A 19,890-nucleotide genomic window follows, 5' to 3' on the forward strand; every position below is an offset into this window, starting at 1 on the left:
AAGCCTAAATTGGCTACAGACCTCAGATTCACAGTTCAGACGCGCTCTTAAGTCCAAAATTACCCAACGGAGCTAACGGAACCAACGAAACTCTATTCCGAAGTCGTCTTCACATAGTTCCAACTACAGTCAAAATCCTAAGACTTAAACTTCCGTTTTAGGGACTAAGTGTCCCAATTCACTCCGAATCATCTGGTAACTGAATTCAACTACGCACGCAAGTCAATACACATAATACGAAATTTCTTTGGGCCTTATGCCACTAAACGAGACTTAAATTTTTAAAACGATCGACCAGGTCGTTACACCTGCTCTAGCATCTTTCCCATTTGCATATTTGATGGTCCATGAAATTTCTTCATTCCATCTTGCTGTGCTTTTAAACATTTCTTTCCATGCGAGGACTTTAGACCAGACTTGTGTTAGTAAAGTTACATTTGAAAAATAAGTGATCATGTGTCTTATCTTTAGTGTCATACATGGAATAAGCTTGGCTAGGAATTATTCCCCATTTCATCAATTTGTCCTTAATATATAGCCTCCTTGCTTCCATTAATTTGATCACTTTCTTAGGTAAAATGAAGATTTGGGATATACCTGTATAGCCACCAGGACACTTTTTATCAGTTGTAACCTTCCTACATAAGATAGAAATTTTATTGTCCAAGATGTCACTCTGCCCGACATTCTATCTAATAAAGGTTGGTACTGCATAGTGTTCAAACTTTTAGTGCTTAAGGGAACCCCTAAATATTTCGCTGGTAATCTCCCTTAGAGAAGCCTAAAGTATTAATAATTTCCTGTTATTGTTCCATAGGTACTCCTCCAAAGAATATTGAGATTTTTCTTCCATTGATTCTTAGACTAGAGGCTAGGAAATAATTATTGAAGTATGTATAGAGCAGCTGGACTGAGATAATGTCCCCACCAAAATAAAAGAATGTCATATGAAAATTCAAGCTGAACTATTTTCATTTTTTCACATTTCGGATGGTAGTTGAAGTTAGGGATTTGCTGTAGAGAACTCAGGGCTCTAGTCATATAATCTATGCAGAGTACAAATAGAAAAGGTGACATAGGATCTCCTTGTTTTAGCCCTTTCTTTACATCAAAAGGTTGAGCGTGTCTCCCATTAATCAAGATAGAATATGATACTGTTTTGATGCATTAAATTATCCATGTAATAAATTCCCCAGGAAATCTCATACCCACCAAGATTTGTTCAATGAATGCCCACTCCCAGGAGTCGTAGGCTTTTTGCATATCTATTTTCATCATACATCTAGGTGAAAGCTCCTTTCTGCCATAGCCCTTTACCAGTTCATGCCCCATTATTATATTGTTTGTGATTACTCTCCCCGGAACAAAAACAGATTGGCAATTATCAACAAGGTCATCCATGACTTTCTGAAGCCTCATGGTTAGGATCTTGGATATGATTTTATACAAGGTAGTGCAACAAGATATGGGTCTATATTCTTAAAAGTCAGTAATATAAATTAAATTTAAATAGCTTCTTATATATTCATAAAGTCCACACAGGGCTTTAATTAATATTGTATATTTATCAAATCTACAAAATCCCTTTTTAATGTAGCAACTATTAAGTTTTAAATTTAATACCAATCCATTAATAAATTAGGAAGCAACAATAAGCTTAACTTCTTAAGCCTATAACTAACACTTTAAACTATAAGTACTTAATACAATTCCAAACCAATAAACTAAAAGTATATATCATTCCATTAATAAACTAAGAAGCAACAATAAGCTTAATTTCAAAAAATTTAAACTAAAACTTTAAACTATACTTAAGTACTACAATTCCAATCACAAACTAGGAATTCAAAGAATTAATCCCAAATCTCAATCAACTAATTCAATCAACTAAATTCTTCGACAACAATCTCAAACCTAGATTTAATCAAATTCTTCGACAACAATCTAAAACCTAGATTCAACTACCAAATTAATATGAAAAGTGTAACAAAAGCATAATAAAAATAACAATTAGTTGCACCAAATAAATCAAAAAGTTCATACTAATTTACTCTTTTGTTTAGTAATTCATCCCAAATTTGTTCCACTATTGATTCGTTGTGGCTTTTCGAGTTTTTATGAAAAAAAGAACTGTGAAAAAACGAAAAGTGCAAACACCAATTTCAGCAAACGTTGTTTTTCTCTATGAGGCTTAGCAAAAATGGGAAAAAAGAAAGAAATCGAGGGAGAGGGGGAAACTGACCGCGAGAGGAGGGAGAGAAGTGTCACCGGAGAGAGATGGTTGTCGTCGGACCACCGAACCGCCTGGGGAAGGGGGTTTTCCAGTGAGGAGAGGAAGAAAAGTGAGAAAGAAAAAAGAAAGGGGTCGGGGGGTTTTAAAAAAAGGTTCCGACCGAATCGGTCGGAAATTTGAAAAAAAATAATAATAATTCGACCAGTCGCAAATGAGGTCAGTGAAGTTAGACATTGTTTTAATAAATTTTTGCGACTGAATCGGTCATATTTTTTATTTTATTTTTATTTTTCAGACTGATTTGAACGCTAATGCCTTCGCGGTATTTTCTGCCAAATTTTGCGAAGGACCATAAACATTAATAAAAATTGGAATATATTATTTTAGGCCTTTTCCGACCGATTCCGTCGAAAATTTCCGACTACTTTTTCCAATCGAAATATTTCGATCGGAAATAAGCTATTTTTTAGTAGTAATATATCCTTGTTTAATTGATGACCTAGAATGTATTTGATCTGCAGGAAAATATTTTCAGCAGAAAAATTTTGGTTGCTGAAAGATTATTTTTTCATACTGAATATCCTGTTGTTCTGGTTCTTTATTAGTGTCATATCGGTCCATATATTATTAAAATTTTTACACAAATTGTCGGCTGGATTTACTGTTTATTTGAAAAGACGTCAGTAGCTAAGAGGGAAGGGATTTATAATTTGTTCATGACCCTCGTCTTCTTCTCATATAAGACAGGAATTAATGTTGAAATGAAAGACGTTTTATAAGTTGTTCAAGACTCTCATCTCTTTTTGATGTAAAATAAGATCTACGGTTGAAATGAAACTCGTTTTATAAGTTGTCTAAGGCTCTCGTCTTTCTGATGTAATTAAAACTAAAATTACATATCGGATTCAAGAGGTGTATCATTATCATTTCTCTCCTTAGCATATGGGAGACGATACTCGTCGTAATCAACAATCTTACTAATGTTGTATAACTAAATTTCAAAGTTTCATCAAATTCCAAGTTTTAGAATATATCATAACTGAAAAATTGTTGTGGACAAATTCTCATTTACTTGCTATTCTATCCCCGGGGAAGAGGACAAAACATGTCAAAAACAAGTTTAAACGTGTTAAAATAAAATGGCTGCTAGTGTAACAACTGTCATAATGTTTTAAGAACAATCAATTTTGCTATAATTGCGTGTTAGAATATGTTTTTTAGTATGGATTCTATAATTAAATAAAAAGATAAATTTTCAAGTTACGGCTACTTATTTAATTTGGCGAGGACTACTTATTACTTCATAGCACGAAATGTCGTGAAAATAGCACAGGCTAACTAGTTTTCGAACTGATAATTGAAAAATAGTCAGCATTTGCAAAGTTATTGAAAAATAGTTACTATTTTTCTGCAACACGGAAAGTTCTAGCATAATATACTGGAGATTGACGCACCCGTGTATGAACTTCTAGCATATTATGTTGGAACTCCAGCACACAGAAAGTTCTAGTGTAATATACTGGAGATTGAAACACATGTGTATGAACTTTCAGCATATTATGCTGGACCACTATATTATACTGGAACTCCAGTATATTATGCTGGAATATTTTTCGGATTTTGAACAGTGTTTTTGTTCAGATTTATTATTATATGAAAAATGGCTAAATTTCGATTATTTTTTAAATTGTAGCTATTTTTCAATTACCACTTATAAATTTGGCTATTTTTGAATTTAACCCCGAAATGTCGTGTCAATTAATTGACAAGGACAGACAAATGACTTGAATAGATTCATTAGCAAAATATATTTTGATCTTTGATTAGTCAAGACCTTGTTATAAATTGTAAATATCATGGACACGCAACTACCTCCTACCAAATGTGTATGGTTGTCAGAGACATATCCATGATTTAATATTACGGGCTCGTTTCGAAATTCTACTATGGTTTATTTAATTTAGTAAGTTCGAAATCAATATTTAAATATTTTAGTGAGTTAATACACATATAAAATCTAAGTCAAAGTTAGTTGATTCGAGTGAACCCATAAGTAACACTCTTCATCATTTCTTGATGATAAATAGATATTTACAGTTCTTCATGTAATTCTTGATTAGTTAATATATAGTGTACTTGGTATCTTTAATGCAAAGGCATATACTCTCTATTTTGTCCATTTCTTTTTTTGATTTTTATAACTTTTGAAGGTGGAATGAGATCATGACCACTTTTACAGCAGAGTATGGCCAATGGGAATTGAACGAACAACCTAATAAAGATTTTGGCCCTCCTTGATCGTTGAGCTATATTTTTGGGTGGATTCAAAATATAATATATAGACGCACAAATCGAATTTTGTCTTATATATAATATAATTTTTCGACGAAGGGGATTGGGTGACCCCCTTCCGCTGCCCTAAATCCGTTGCTGGCGACGCTAGAGAAAGAGTTATGGATTATAACGAACACATTAACTTTTGCTTAGATTTTCTATTTATCTTAAAAAAATTCTTAAATATGTATAATATTTAATTGCAAATACGATAACTAAAGTAAATCGTGAATTCAATAGCAAGTTGAGAACTCATAAAATTCAAATACTAATTATACCTCTATTTACGACCCCATGATGCTAACATAATGACATCATAAAATGTTCATTTATGTTCTTCCTTGACGACATCACATGTTATTTGATATCCAAACAATCAAAAAAAAAATCTTTTAATTAACATCATTAAACTTTGTAATCGTGAAAAAGATGTGGAGTGATACATCATATGGATCGGTTCATCGGATTCTTTGTGACAAAATATTTAAATATTCTTTATGTTATATGATAATTTTAATAAGATATTAGTAAAAAAACAAGTAACAAATAATCAAAACCAATAAATAAAATGCATGAGATTTTTGTTGAATAGGCTCAAAATAATTTTAGAATTTTGGGTCGTATATCAAGTGGATTTATTATGAATGCTAATTAAGCAAACTTTGTGGGGGAAATATATGAATATTTTTAGATTCTTTGTATCAAATGGGCCCATAGATTGAAGAAAAGAATCTTAGATTGAGATTCTATATTAAAAGGAAAAAAACAAATTTCCAAGGGGAGAAAGGATCACATGAGAGTGGGCCAATTTATGTAAAATCATAAATAAAGGGTCCCAAATGCTAACACAATGATATCATAATTTTTTATTCATGTTGCAACATTCATATTTACTATGGATGATTTAAAGGAAATTTTATAGTGTACGTACTAATTTAAATATGGTTGTTGCTCGTATTTTACCTAATTTTTAAAACTTTGATGCTTATCATATTAGTTATTGTAAGTATTTTAAAAGGCGAGGGTGTGAGAGAGAACATTTTATTTGATACGGGATGAGGCGTAAGCCTTGAGATGGAGTGTAAGCTCCACGGATCTTTAAGTTTTTTAATTTAATAATATAAACTAAAACACAGAAAATATAAAATATATATTAAAAGTTCAAAAATATATCTAGCATACAAAACCAACCATAACGTCTTAACTTTCAAACGATTAAAAATTATAATTTCTTAAAAATTATTAGCAAACTGCATATTTTATCTGACAAAAAAAAAATACTCAATAAATTTTATCAACACTATAATTTTAAATATTATTATTTACTCCTTCACAAATAAATGTAAAATTACTTTAAATAGAAAAATAATTAATGCTAATAATTAGGTTTTGACAATTTATAGAAAATCATAAATGAAGGGTCCCAAATGCTAACACAATGATATCATAATTTTTCATTCATGTTGCAACATTCACTACTACATCTTATTTACTATATGTTATTTCCAAAACTTTAAAGAAAATTTTATAGTGGACGTACTAATTTTAAATAGGTTGCTGCTTGTATGTTACCTAATTTCTAAACTATGATGTTTAATCATATGTGTCAATATTTCTTGCCTCAGGCGGAATATTTTATTTGAACGGGACGAGGCGTAAGTCTTAAGATGGGGCGTAAGCTCCACAAATCTGTAAAAATTTTCATTTATAAATTAATAATATAAATAATAACCAAAAAATATAAAATATATATTAAAAGTTCAAAAAAAATTTAAAAAATTAAAAAAAACTCATAGAAATAAAATATCTAGCATATAAACCAATTATAACGTCTTAACTTTCAAACGATTAAAAATCATAATTTCTTTAAAAATATTAGCAAACTGCACATTTTATCTCCCAAAAAATAAATACTCAATAAATTTTATCAATACTATAATTTAAAATATTATTATTTACTCCTTCAAGAGTAAATGTAAAATTAATTTTAAATAGCAAAATAATAAATGCTAATAATTAGGTTAGCTAAGATAAGAATTAATTCCAAAATTTTCTATTTTGTTGGTGGCGGCTACAAAAAGAACCAAAAGGCCAGCCACTTAGCTGAATCAGTAAGAAAATAATTAATACGATCCTGTAACTTAATTTTGTATAATTAAAATAATAAAGTCTGATCAAATTAATCTATACTACTATATAGGGGTGTCAATGGTTCGGTTCGGCCGGTTATTTTATAAATTGCGTACCATACCAATTTTTCCGGTTATTTTATTATGTATAACCAAAATTAGATTTTTCGAAACCGTCCTAATCATGCCGGTTTCTCTTCGGTATCGGTACGGTTCGGTTAATTTTCGGTATTTTTTTTAAATGTCATATAAAAATCACTATTAAAAATAGAATGCAATAAAACACGTACTTTTATAGGACTTAACAAAACTCTCTAAATATTTTTACTGTTTAAAAAGTGATAAATTAAGAAAACATAAAAGATGACCAGAGTATAGATCCATCAACTATTCTACAACATCGTAAAAGAAATTAAGCAAATATAAAAATATATATAAATCACATGGGTAAAAAGATATTAACCAAGTTAGGACTAAAGAATAATTAATAAAGTTTATAGAAGATTAATATTTAAAATGATAAATCTAAATCATATAAAAGGAAACATATTCAACATATTGAAATTTGCTACTCATAATCGCTAGAATAACTTATATCTAACTAGCGAATATGATGAAAATAATTTAGTTTCAATAGGAGTAGCATAATAGGTTTGGGAATTAGGATTTTGAGTTTAATTACTTGTGGCTTGCAACTATTTTCATAATTCCAATGCCCAAGGAAAAATTTAATATTTTATTATTTTTAAACTTAATATATAGATATATTTTTTACATGTAAATTTAGTCGGTACGGATTAGTAATTTTTCGGTTTATTTTTGTAAAATAAAAAATATATCCTAATTATTGGTACAATTATATATTTATATAAAAATCTATAATTTTATTAGAAGAAATCAAAAAATCGGTTCGATATGATACGATTCGGTCGCTTTAGTCGGTTTTTAAATATTTATCGACGCCCCCAAAGTACTGTATGTACTATGTTATCAAAAAATTTAAATTAAAAAAGAATAATCCTAATAATAAAGATAGAGAACACGTGCTGCTTAAAACTGGAGAATTATTATTATGCAAAACCAAAATGGTCCGTAAGAGACTGAACTTCCCTAACCATAATTATAAATCTTCTCATCAAAAAATTAGGAGAATTTGCGGATTTCTTCGTTAGCTATGAAAGAAGAAGAAGAAATATAGAAAATATCGAGGTTACAGAATTAACATTTTTGAGCGAATAATTCCAAATTTGATTTCAGAAATCAATCGTATCAGGAATTTTTCGTTTTTTCAAAAATAGCCAGCTCGAACTGTTGCTATCCTTTTAAGATTCCATTGGATTTTCTGAATCTCTGTTTCTGTATAAAATTACAAAAATTAAAAAAAGTAGAGCTTTGTGTTTGTTGATGCTCATCTAAAAAAATCTTCTGCAAATTGCGGACACGTATAGATCAAGGTAATGCTTTCCATTATCAGAAAACTTTTTGGAACTCTTCACGTGAATATCTGCACACACACACACACACACACACACACACATATATATATATATATGTACATATATGCATACACACACAGAGAATACACACATATGCGTGTGTGTATGTGTGTGTATATGTTCGCCCCAGTCATGTACTGCTATTGCTCATTAATTTGGCTTCTTTTTTTAAAAAAAATTGTGCTGTTTGGTTATTTTGTGTGTGTTGTGAAACTTTTGAGCTTTTTATATGAATGCTGAATTTTTGCTTATAAAGTTTTTGATTTTTTATATGGGATATGTGTGTGTGTGTGTGTGTGTGTGTGTGTGTGTGTGTGTGTGTGTGTGTATCAGTGTGTGTATTAGATTGATCTGAAATTCTGTCAACTCAAATGAAGTACAGCTATTGCTATTTAATTTCCCCTTTTTTTGAATTCTGTATTTTTTGTGAAATTTTAGATCACCTTTTGTATGGAATTTGAAGTTTTTTTTTCTAATCAAGTTTTAATTTTTAATTTGGAAATTGTAGTGTTACTGGTGTAATCTACTTGAATTGCATGTGAATGACTGAGCTTTGATATAAGCATGTGGAAAAAACACCTTTTAAAACTCAAGTTTTGATTAAATTGGTTTGAATACAGCTGGTCTCTGGTTCTGTATAAATAGCACTATTTTTCCTTTTTTCTCAACTGAAAAATAAACATGTTTTCTTTAGCTTGAAATTGAAGATTGTAGAGAAAAAGTGTGTAATATCTAACTACAAAGAAAAAAGATGCAAATCATAGCATATTAGAATAAAATTAGAGGATGTGTTCGCATTATCTCTGGTCGAATTTCCAATGCTTGACTTAAATCTTGAATTATTCTTTCCCTCTGAATTTTGATATGACATTTAAGTTGTTTAAGGTTGCCATGATATGTCAAACTTAAATGGTGTTCAACAATAATTTTGCTGATGCATTTTGTTCCCCTAAACCTTAGCAAGGACTTGACAGCGGTCTTAACGCTCGGTTATTTCAGTAAGTCTAGCAGTGCTTTGGATTCGTATAATTTCTTATTCAATGTCCAACACCCAAAAACACTAGCTGCATACTCTATGTAAATCAATTTCTCATCACTTGAAATGTGGCTTTGCAATTTATCCCATTCCCCTTATTTGTTTTTGAGTAAATGCAGATAAAAATGGTTGCTTTTGGGAAAAAGTTGAAGGATAGACAAATCCAAGAATGGAAAGGGTATGTCCAATGTCCTTTATATAGAGCTAGTTTCTTGTATCCTTTCTTTTGTTTCAAGTTGGCGGAAGCTAGAGATAGCAGTAATTTTATGAAAAATTATGCAGGATTTGATCTTAGTGATGCTCTTATGCTGAATTTCTAGATGAATTTTCGAACTTGCTATGTTTCATTTTAGCACAAATACAGTTCTAGAAAATGTCATGTTGTGAACTCAATATATATGTTGAATACCTGTTGACCACAAACCTTCTTATAATCCTAATTGATAATGTATTTTATTTAAAAAATGAAGTAACAATAGTTGCAATGCAGAAAAACAAGGTTTGCTTTTAGAGGATTAAAGAAATGTGTTCTCTTATATTCTTCTAGTAAAAGAGAGAAAATTTACCTGGATACTTTAATGCAGTAGTGATTAGTCAAAGAGGAGAAATTAGACATTACCGCCTAAAGAAAAGGAATCAAGAGAAGTACATTTATATTGAATCTGCATTATTATGTTGAATGGTAAAGATCAATTTTGTTGCAGATACTATATCAATTACAAATTAATGAAGAAGAAGGTTAAGCAGTATGCTAACCAAAGCCAAGCCGTAACATTGGATCGGCGATATGTTCTCAAGGATTTCTCCAGAATGTTGGACAACCAGGTGAGGAGATGGGACTGATGCACTTGTATCCTTAGATGTGCATATCAACTCAATCGTATTAGAGTTTTTGTTCTCCTGTGCCAATTTATCAACTTTGGAGTTTGTCAATGTTTATTGCGAGAGGTTTCTAGGATGTTGTAATATTAAGAGTGATTTTGGAGGCTCTTCCATTGACTAACTTATTCTTCCGCAAAATAATTCTTGGTCCTTTCTTGAATAAGGAAAAAGACTATGTGTATATGCTTAACATTAGTTTTGAGTACGATTGAGTGACTGAAGCAACATCAGTATTCAGTCTCCCAAAATAATCAGTTGTCGAACCCTCATTTTACAGAAATAATTTTGTTTTCTAGATCAAACTTTTAGGGGATAGCAGGTTCTTGTTTCAATCACTGTCTTATTTGCCATATTTGTTTCTTGCTATGGCTGTTGCATCATTTGTTTCTTACTCTGTTTATGTTCTAACAGGTTTGGAGAGGTCAGTAGTATTCCTTAGAAATTAGTCTATCTTTATTTGCTTGTACTATTTATGCATAATTAGATCAAAGGAATACTTCTTATAGCGAAAAATGGTTCAGGCACATCATGGAGATATGATATTTTTCTTATTAACTTTTTTGCAGATTGAAACAATAGTTCTCTTTTTATTGGAACAACAAGGAGTTCTTGCAAGCAGGATATCTGAACTTAATGAAAAGAAAGATTCTCTTCAAGAACAGCCTGATATATCCAAAATAAATGAGCTACGAGAAGCTTATCAAGCTGTGGGGCGTGATCTTCTAAAGCTTCTCTATTTCGTCGAAATAAATGCTATTGGATTACGGAAGATACTTAAAAAATTTGACAAACGCTTTGGCTATAAGTTCACCGATTACTATGTTAAAACCCGGGCTAATCATCCATATTCCCAACTTCAGCAAGTTTTCAAGCATGTGGTATTATGCTAATATCAAAGTGCTAGTCTACTCTTCTTCTTCTTTACTATAATAAACTGCTGCTACAACAACTGCCACTACAACTTGGTTTTTTATTCTGAGATTTGCCTTTTTAGTCATTACCGCGAATTCGTTTCTTGACTAAACATGAGATTCAGTTTTGTTTGCACTAGTATCTCTAAAGCAAGCCATCACTGAATGATGATTGCAGGGATTAGGGGCAGTTGTTGGAGCGATATCTCGTAATCTCGCTGATCTTCAAGACCGTCAAGGAAGCTACTTGTCAATTTATGACCAGCCAGCTCTTCCACTTCAGGTTTTAGTTTAATTCTATTAACCAGCTTTGGATATTTGTTCAGGTTTTATAAAAATTGTAGTCTTGTGCTGTTAAGCTCTAGATTTAAATTCCAGACATGCTCGACTATTTTTCTTATCTGGTACAGAGCTTTTTTGCAGGACCCTGTGGTTGACTCAATGCAAGCGGCTGTTGATAGATTAAGTCATTCAACAAACTTCCTTAACTTTTTGGCTCAACATGCACTTATCATGCAAGAAGAGTTACCCTCTCCTGTTGAGGAAGAAGTTGATGATCAGAAATACCATTTTATGTCGCTGCTGTTGAACTTGGCAAATACTTTCCTTTACATGGTTAATACATATATTATTGTACCAACGGCAGATGATTATTCTATGAGCCTAGGTGCTGCTGCAACAGTTTGTGGGATTGTGATTGGAGCCATGGCTGTCGCACAGATCTTTTCGTCTGTGTATTTCAGTGCTTGGTCAAACAGGTCTTATTTCAGACCACTGGTATTTAGCAGTATAATTCTTTTTATTGGGAATACCATGTATGCATTGGCTTATGATCTCAAATCAATACCGGTTCTGCTTATCGGTCGTTTATGTTGCGGGTAAATATCTCTCCTCCCTCCTCTCCAGCTAAGTGCATCTATAAATACGTTTTCTTTCATTGAATATTTTAGATATTTCTTTTTTGTACTTGGGACGGGAGTGGTGATGGTTGGAGGACAGTTTATAGTGCGTTTTGTGTCTTCGTTTTACGTCCTTAATTTTGCATGTTTGTTAGTTAAACTTGGTGATACATTGTCAATCTTGTAGAAAGCAAAGTTGTTTAGTTAACTTTTATGTATTTGTCTGTTAACCCTTAAGTGCATTGTCGCCAATGGATTTCCTTAACTGTTAGCTAGTTAGTTAAATTACGTGATAAGATTGACCTAAAATTACGTGAGCAGAAATTGAATAAAATAGCTGACAATCTCTCAGAATCAAATACAAATTTAGCTAAGAACATAATACAATAGAAGTAAAGAATCTATAAGGTGATACTGACTAATTGGAATTATTCTCTACTTGTGGTTGTTAAACTTATATTAGGTTCGGTGTTTTCGGGAAGATAAAGACCTATATGTCAATGTAAAGACAAATATGATACCTAAAGAATCTCTAATTTTGAATAATGCATTCCCATTGCCCTTAAAAACAGGTTATTTATGTAAGAATGCAATGAGTCTGAATAAAGCAGAATTAATATTGAGGATACATATAGTTAACCTCGACTAGATTTGGGATTGAGGAGTATTTGGTTGATTGAGTTTGCACATAATTATAAGACTAGAAGTTGACAAGATGGTGGCTTGCCATTTTTCGGAATTGCAGATTTGGTTCCGCCAGAGCAGTGAACCGTCGCTACATCAGTGACTGTGTGCCACTTAGACTTCGGATGCAGGCTTCAGCTGGTTTTGTCAGTGCTAGCGCACTTGGAATGGCATGTGGCCCTGCACTTGCTGGTTTACTTCAGACAAATTTTAAGATTTACAAGTTGACCTTCAATCAAGATACTTTACCTGGTTGGCTTATGGCTTTTGCATGGTTAATTTATTTGGTGTGGCTGTGGATCTCATTTAAAGAACCTGCTCGCCAGACTGAAGTAAACAATGTTCCTCAAGAATCTAATGCTGGTAAGTTCTACTTCTCGTTTTGGTTATTAGAGCTGTCACTATCCCAAAGTTGCATATATTACTGCCGTTGGCGCTCTCCTTTTACCTTAGTCTCTGTAATCTGAAGAGAATGGAGAATGCAGAATAATGTTGAATATGACTAGAAGAAACTTTTTGTAATTTTGTTTATGAACCAGTTTTAGTTATGAGCCCATATCTAGTCGCTCACAAATATACATTTTCCAACTCATATTTGAACCTTGTAGACTGGATTGAAGCATTATTTAAGAGAAGAGTAGAGTATGCTATTTACCCAAATGTTGAGTAAGGGAACTTTAGTGCGCTACTTACATTGTTTTTTTTTAAATGTTCGAAAATGAAAGTGTTGGTTTGTGAAGTAGAAAATGTTCTCATGATCAGTGTTCTCGTTACGTGCTTATATAGGTAGGGATACATTATAAATAATATTAAATTTCTATTGCTGAAGTAGGCATTAATGTGCAGAGGCGGTGTAATAAGGTCCATACTTCCTAAATATGATCTAATAATTAATCTTTTGGTTGCTCGAACCAGATGCCCTTGAAAAGGGTGTTGTGGAACCATTGCTATTAAAATCACCAGAGAATCAACAAGATGAGGATGAAGAAGATGGTGACGAGAGTGAAGAAGTTCCCGAGGAGTCTCATCAACCTGTTAATTCGATAGCAGCAGCATACAGATTACTCACTCCTTCTGTGAAGGTATGTTCAACTTTGAGCCCGTTGTTCTCTTTTTTTGTAATCCAATAAGTAATATTCTTTTTGTTTGACGGAGTGATCTAGTGAAATTACTTGCTTTATTATGTGGAATATTTGGTCGGTCTTGGCATCTTGGGCAATCCTCACCTCATGAGCTAGTTTTTGGAGTAGACCCTAGGTTCATTTCTTTACATGGTACCCTTGTTATCGTGTGTCACAATACTGGGGCCCCATGTAATGGTGTTCATGCTCCAATTGGCAGGCTTAGGCGTGTGGGAGGGTGTTGAGTTTTCCCACATAGATGAGATGTGGAATATTTGGTCTTGGCAATCTTAGGCGTGGTGGTGGTGGTTGGGGTAGCCAATCCTCAACTCTTGAGCTAACTTTTTGGGGTTGAGTTAGGGCCTTGGTCCATTTATTTACATGGTATCGTGCCAGGCCCATTCCAATAATTGATCTACTAGATGTTGGGCACCCATATTATGTTGTCAGACGCTGTAGTTGGCAGCCTTGGCCATGCGGGAGTGTTGAGTTGCCCCACATCATTGGGATGTGGAATATTTGGTCTCTTTATATGGTCAGAATACTCACCTCATGAGCTAGCTTTTCGGGTAGAGGTAAGGCTGCGATCCATTTACTTACATATTGTTTACGGAGAATTTGACTCTTGGAGTTAAACTGTTCAACAACTGGTATCTAGCACTTGCTTCCCTGATGTTGCTTGTTTGCAATTGTTTGTATTTAGATGTTAGCAAAATAGATCATGATGTCACAGAATGAAAATGGATTGGGAAGCAGAACTCTAGCTTTTAATTATCAAGGTTATAGTGTCTGACAATTCCATACAATTACTGATTATAATCAGATCCCTGAAGGAAAACCTCTTTGTTTGATGGTGGTCGTACAGGCTACGTATTAAATTAGAACATTTCATCTTTTACTACTTTGAAATAGTTATATGTGAAGCTTGTATCTGATATTGTATATTGTCCTCTTACCTATCAAGACACATAAACCAAATTCTGTTTTCCCGATTTATCACACGAATTAGCAGACCACATACTTCTACATAGATTTTTTCTTTTTCGGGCACCTTTTTTAGGTTGGTTCGGATGTTTAGGACACAAGTTAACAAGCAAACTAGATAGTGCTTTCTTGGATGCTGTAGGAGTGGGATACAAAATGAAGAACTTCACTAGTGACGCACAAAAGAACGAATGTAATATAGAAAAGGGAAGAAAAAGAAAGGATGGAACATTCTTTTGCCACCTGCAACAATTGACATCACATGAAGTCTATGATTTGGTTGTCTGTTAGAAAGGCATACCATTTAATAACCACTGATGCGACTCTTTGATGTATCCAGGTTCAATTGTTAATCTACTTTATGCTGAAATATGCCATGGAAATTTTACTCTCCGAATCTAGCGTTGTCACGACATAGTACTTTCGCTGGTCAACAAGCACTGTGGCAGTTTTTCTTGCGTGTCTTGGTCTCACCGTTCTTCCAGTAAATCTTGTTGTTGGGAGCTATATAAGTAACATGTTTGAGGACAGGTAATTTCTTTTGCATAAGAATATAATATGGATGTTTACTTTCTGAACACTTGTTCACTGGTTCCTTAAGTTTCTCGCCGGAATGCTCATGCATGTAATCTATATTTTTCATGGCTTCGCCTAAAATGTTTTGGCAGCTATGTCTGCATAAAAATATAACAAAGTTCAAGTCTCATCTTGTGATACCTAGCTATTAATATTGCGATCAAGGTGAAAATAAATGCATTTAATTAGATAGAAATTGGACAATTTTTATTCAACAGTAAGTCAGGACGATGAATCTTTACCATCAAAATTTGAATATTGAGTTTCTTTTGTTTGCAGGCAAATTTTGTTGGCATCTGAAATTATGGTTTGTCTTGGTATACTCATGAGCTTTCAAGTTGTTATCCAGTATTCTGTGCCACAATATGTCTGCTCAGGGCTCTTATTGTTTGTATCTGCTGAAGTTTTAGAAGGTATGATCCCTTATGTTTTCTTCCTTAAGAAAGCTAACTGTAGCACATTTAGATAAATCAATCTTTCCTTAACAAAGGCGGATGTAGCCTTTTGACTATGCTTTCATCTAAACCTAGAACTTTCGATATGGAATACAGATATGTATGTAAAAACTTATTAAAATCTCAACAAATATTAGATCTGAAGTCATAGTGTTAACAGTATAATGAGTTCAATGCAATACCCTTGTTGTCCGGCCCTTCCCCGGAACCCACCGCATAGCGAGAGCTGAATGCACCGGGCTACCCTTTAATGAGTTCAGTGCAATATTGAACCCATTAAATTTAAATCCTATATCTGCTTCTAACCAACATATGTATATGTGGTGTTCATAGTTATATAGCACTTCTTTGGCATATAACAAAACTTGAAAGGTGGCGATCTTCTTGATGAAAATGGGGATTTTTTTCAGTTTACACCTACATTATAAATCGGTTTTTTCGCTTGCTCCAGGTGTAAATTTGTCACTCCTCTCGCGAGTCATGTCATCTAGACTTTCTCGCGGAACCTACAACGGTGGCCTCTTGTCTACAGAAGCCGGAACCATTGCTCGGGTGATTGCAGATGCAACTATAACTCTTGCCGGGTACTTAGGGGAGAGTATGCTCTTAAATGTTACTCTTCTTCCTTCACTTTTAATATGCATAGTCTCCATTCTCGCCACCTTTTGGACCTACAATTCTCTCTACTGATTTTGTCTATGTAGTTATGTTATTCTCAGGAACCAGCAATCATTGTTGCTCAATTCTTGTACCTCTCCGTTACTTTGAAAATGTTTTACCTTTTGAAATTATTTTATGGATCATTTTCTAGTGTTTGGTTTGATATAAAGTATGAAGTTAAAATCATACAAGGTGCAATTGCACCGAGTTTATGTCTAGTATTAGCTTGTTGTGTGAATATTGGAATAATATTTCACAATTTAATATCCAACAACACATCAATTTAAAACGTGAAAATAGCACGGGCTAGCCATTTTTCGGACTGGTAATTGAAAAATAACCAGCGTTTGCAAAGTCATTGAAAAGTAGTCACTATTTTGCTGTATCACGGAAAGTTCCAGCATAATATACTGGAGATTGACGCACCTGTGTATGAACTTCCAACATAATATACTGGAGATTGAAGCACTTGTGTATGAATTTTCAGCATATTATATTGGAACTCCAGTATATTATTGTTGGATGTCCAGTATATTATACTGGAATATTTTTCGGATTTTGAACAGTGTTTTCGTTTAAATTTATCTTTACATGATAAGTGGCTAAATTTCAATTACTTTTGAAACTATGACTATTTTTTAATGACTACTTGTAAATCTGGTTATTTTTGAAAAATCGTATCCAATACTGTAATTGAAAAGGTTATTTCACCGAGTTTATGTTTTGTACATTGATTGTGTCATGTTTAGTTACAAAGGGACGACTTTTGCGTTGATATTGAGCACTATATAACTTATTTTATGCCTATACTAGATAAATTTGAACCGTACATCAGAAAGCTAACTCAAAATCTCGAACCCTAGTAATATATACATGGTTATGCATCTTTAATTTTTTTTTCATTTTTCGTTGTACTAAATTCACTATTCAAAGTTTCTAACTTCATTTCTTTACCTTATAATTCCAATTTGGGAAGCAAAAAAGAGATATTGAAAAATCGTGCTCTTAGATGAATCAAACCTAGAGAATGATCCATAAGTTAAAATTTTAATTAATACAACCACGGAAAATATTTAAGCAATAATGAAAATTGGAGAAATTATGACTTAATAGGGTGTTGGTCACCCCCAACTTATGAATTTTTAGCTTATAATAAGCACTTTAAGTTTGACCAAGAAAACTCTAACAAAAACACTTGAAAACTTTAGGATTTGTTAAAATAAACCAATAAGCAAAATAAAGAAGGCGAAGAGAAGATAAAGGAAGAAATACATAGAGAAGAATTCTTCTTAAAAAAAAATTGAAATTCCAGTAGTCGCTGAAACAACTGGCGACTTATATTTTTGGGAAATAGGTTTTTCTTTTTTCCAGAAGTTTTCTTGATAAGAGTAATGACATTTTGTAATTTCTTACACTTTCCAATAATTATTTGATATTTTTTAAAGCTACAAAATCACTGCTTTGGACTTGAACGTATTTGGAAGGTAGCATATATTGTGAAGAAAAGATAAAATTTGAGTAACCATATCTAAGATGGTTCATATAGAGTTTTTTTTACCCAACTCCATCTTTTTGTTATCCTCTTTTCTTTTTTCCAAATTAAACGAGTTTAAGTTTTGTGCACCGAATGTGTATATATATAAGTTTGTTTTACGCTGGTCAGGTCAATGTGAAGCCTACAACAATAGAGGATCATTGTCACAACTCGCATTTTGGAGTTGTGATTTCGGCCAAGAATTGGTGAGAAAAGGCTCTTCTGATTGTCTGACGTAGAACTGTCTACTCGAGCAACTTGGGCTTTTTAATTTTAAGAATATATAAGGGGGTATAGGTGATGAAAGCTCCGACCTGCCTCCCTCATACGTGCTGCCACCAAACCGTATCGAACGAGCTACCTTGGGGGCAACCTCAAGGGCCTGCCTAGATGACTCAAATGAGTGTCAAATGTATCCATACGAGTTTAGGAACTCTATGGACGGCGCAACGCCTTCGGGCTAGCGTTGGGCATCAAAGTGGTGCTGGAGGCTCGATGTGTGGGACGGCCAACCCCGCGGGCTGCCGAAGCCGAATGTTGGAAGGAGACCTTCGTGCCGATTGGATACTTGACGCACTTGTCATAGGGGCATCATGTGTCGACTTGTGAGCATGACTTGGGTTCAACCATGCAAGCAAGGGTCCGTTGGCCTAAAGGTGTAGGTGTGGGAGACACTGCACTATTCGGGATGGAAGCGTTTCACGAGGGCAATGTATGGGCATAGCACGAAAGACGCGCATGACAATGGCCAAGGGCTAAAGGTTGCCTTACTCGGGCGAGGCACGAGCTAGTCGTGGATGCACTAGGCGAGTGTCAAGCTTGAGGATTGGGTTGTGCACGAGGGAGCGATGCTCAGTCTTGGGCTAAGGACAAGGCATGTTCTAAGCCAATCCCCTAGGGCGCGCATGGATTGTGATCCTAAGATGAAGCGCCACGACATGTCTAGGGCCTAGACATCTTATGGGCGGCACAAGTTGGGGCGAGCCTACGGGCAAGTCCCACCAACAGGCACATGATCGTGCTTGGAATCCTGGGAAAGGAAACATGCTGGCCTGCAGCGAGGGGAACTGCAGGCGCCGCACGGACGAGCAGATGCCGATACCCAATGTAAGGATTTGGGCCGTAACAATCACTCTTCGTACTGATATGGTATGTTCTTGGTTTCGTTTTATATGTGTTATCGTCAATTGAACTTCTAATTAAAGTTTCACTCTTAAGTGTAGCTCTATATACTCATTTCTCATATCGATATTCTCAAACGTGGACAGACCAATAAGACAATAGACTTTGTAAAGTTGTTGCATCCATTACTTTGTGATTTGTATGTTCCGACTTAGAGCAATTTTTCTCCTGTTCAACCCGCGTTATAAATATATAATTCGAAGTCGAATACAGTGAATACGTCTATTTTCACATTGTCTCCAACCTGAAAATTCTTTATCAAATTCGATGCTTTAAGAATTCAACAATATTAGAATGTGAAAATTATAACAAGTGTTGAGATGGCCGAGTTGGTCTAAGGCGCCAGATTAAGGTTCTGGTCCGAAAGGGCGTGGGTTCAAATCCCACTCTCAACATGAAACATTTTTTTATTTTAAATATAGTTCTCCTTTGAATTCTGAGATAGTTAATTAATTATTATGATCCATAAAAAAACAAGAGCATCCAAAGAACGGGAAGAAAAAATACAAGTAATTCCATAGTAGAAATATTATATGTTATGGATTTTCTAAATGAAGTATGTAGGGAGCCTAGAAGCAACGCTTAAGTTCTTTCAGATTTATAGAAGCAACGATTAAGTTCTTTAAGATTTATAGGTCACAAGTTCGAGTTATGAAATCAGCCATTGATGTTTGCAATCGTACCCGGCAGGAACGCAAGATGCTTTGAGCACCGAGGAAAAAATATAAGTAATTCCATAGTAGAAATATTATATGTTATTGATTTTCTCAATGA

The 19,890-nt window shown here is 33.7% G+C and overlaps 1 protein-coding gene and 1 non-coding gene across 4 annotated transcripts; both read left to right on the top strand.

The window, feature by feature from the left end:
* Nucleotides 1–7,792: 7,792 nt before the first annotated feature.
* On the top strand, nt 7,793–16,543 carry LOC107791801 (SPX domain-containing membrane protein At4g22990-like). Of its 3 annotated transcripts, XM_075230465.1 has the most exons (12): nt 8,090–8,150; nt 9,078–9,190; nt 9,348–9,406; nt 9,933–10,053; nt 10,677–10,988; nt 11,200–11,304; nt 11,445–11,899; nt 12,666–12,967; nt 13,520–13,686; nt 15,050–15,240; nt 15,565–15,698; nt 16,192–16,543. In XM_075230465.1, the coding sequence occupies exons 3-10, from the start codon at nt 9,354–9,356 to the stop codon at nt 15,125–15,127; spliced, it is 1,593 nt and encodes a 530-aa protein (XP_075086566.1). In that variant the 5' UTR covers nt 8,090–8,150; nt 9,078–9,190; nt 9,348–9,353; the 3' UTR covers nt 15,128–15,240; nt 15,565–15,698; nt 16,192–16,543. The 3 variants fall into 3 exon arrangements, with proteins under 3 accessions (XP_075086567.1, XP_075086566.1, XP_075086565.1); XM_075230466.1 differs by lacking the exon at nt 9,078–9,190 and having other exon boundaries at nt 7,793–8,150; XM_075230464.1 differs by lacking the exon at nt 8,090–8,150 and having other exon boundaries at nt 8,195–9,190.
* A 2,887-nt stretch (nt 16,544–19,430) lies between these two features.
* On the top strand, nt 19,431–19,511 carry TRNAL-AAG (transfer RNA leucine (anticodon AAG)). The gene has a single exon. It is a non-coding gene; the product is annotated as a tRNA-Leu (tRNA).
* Nucleotides 19,512–19,890: the final 379 nt, after the last annotated feature.

The sequence above is a fragment of the Nicotiana tabacum genome, chromosome 15 (assembly GCF_000715075.1).
Source record: "Nicotiana tabacum cultivar K326 chromosome 15, ASM71507v2, whole genome shotgun sequence".
Classification (NCBI taxonomy): Eukaryota; Viridiplantae; Streptophyta; class Magnoliopsida; order Solanales; family Solanaceae; genus Nicotiana; species Nicotiana tabacum.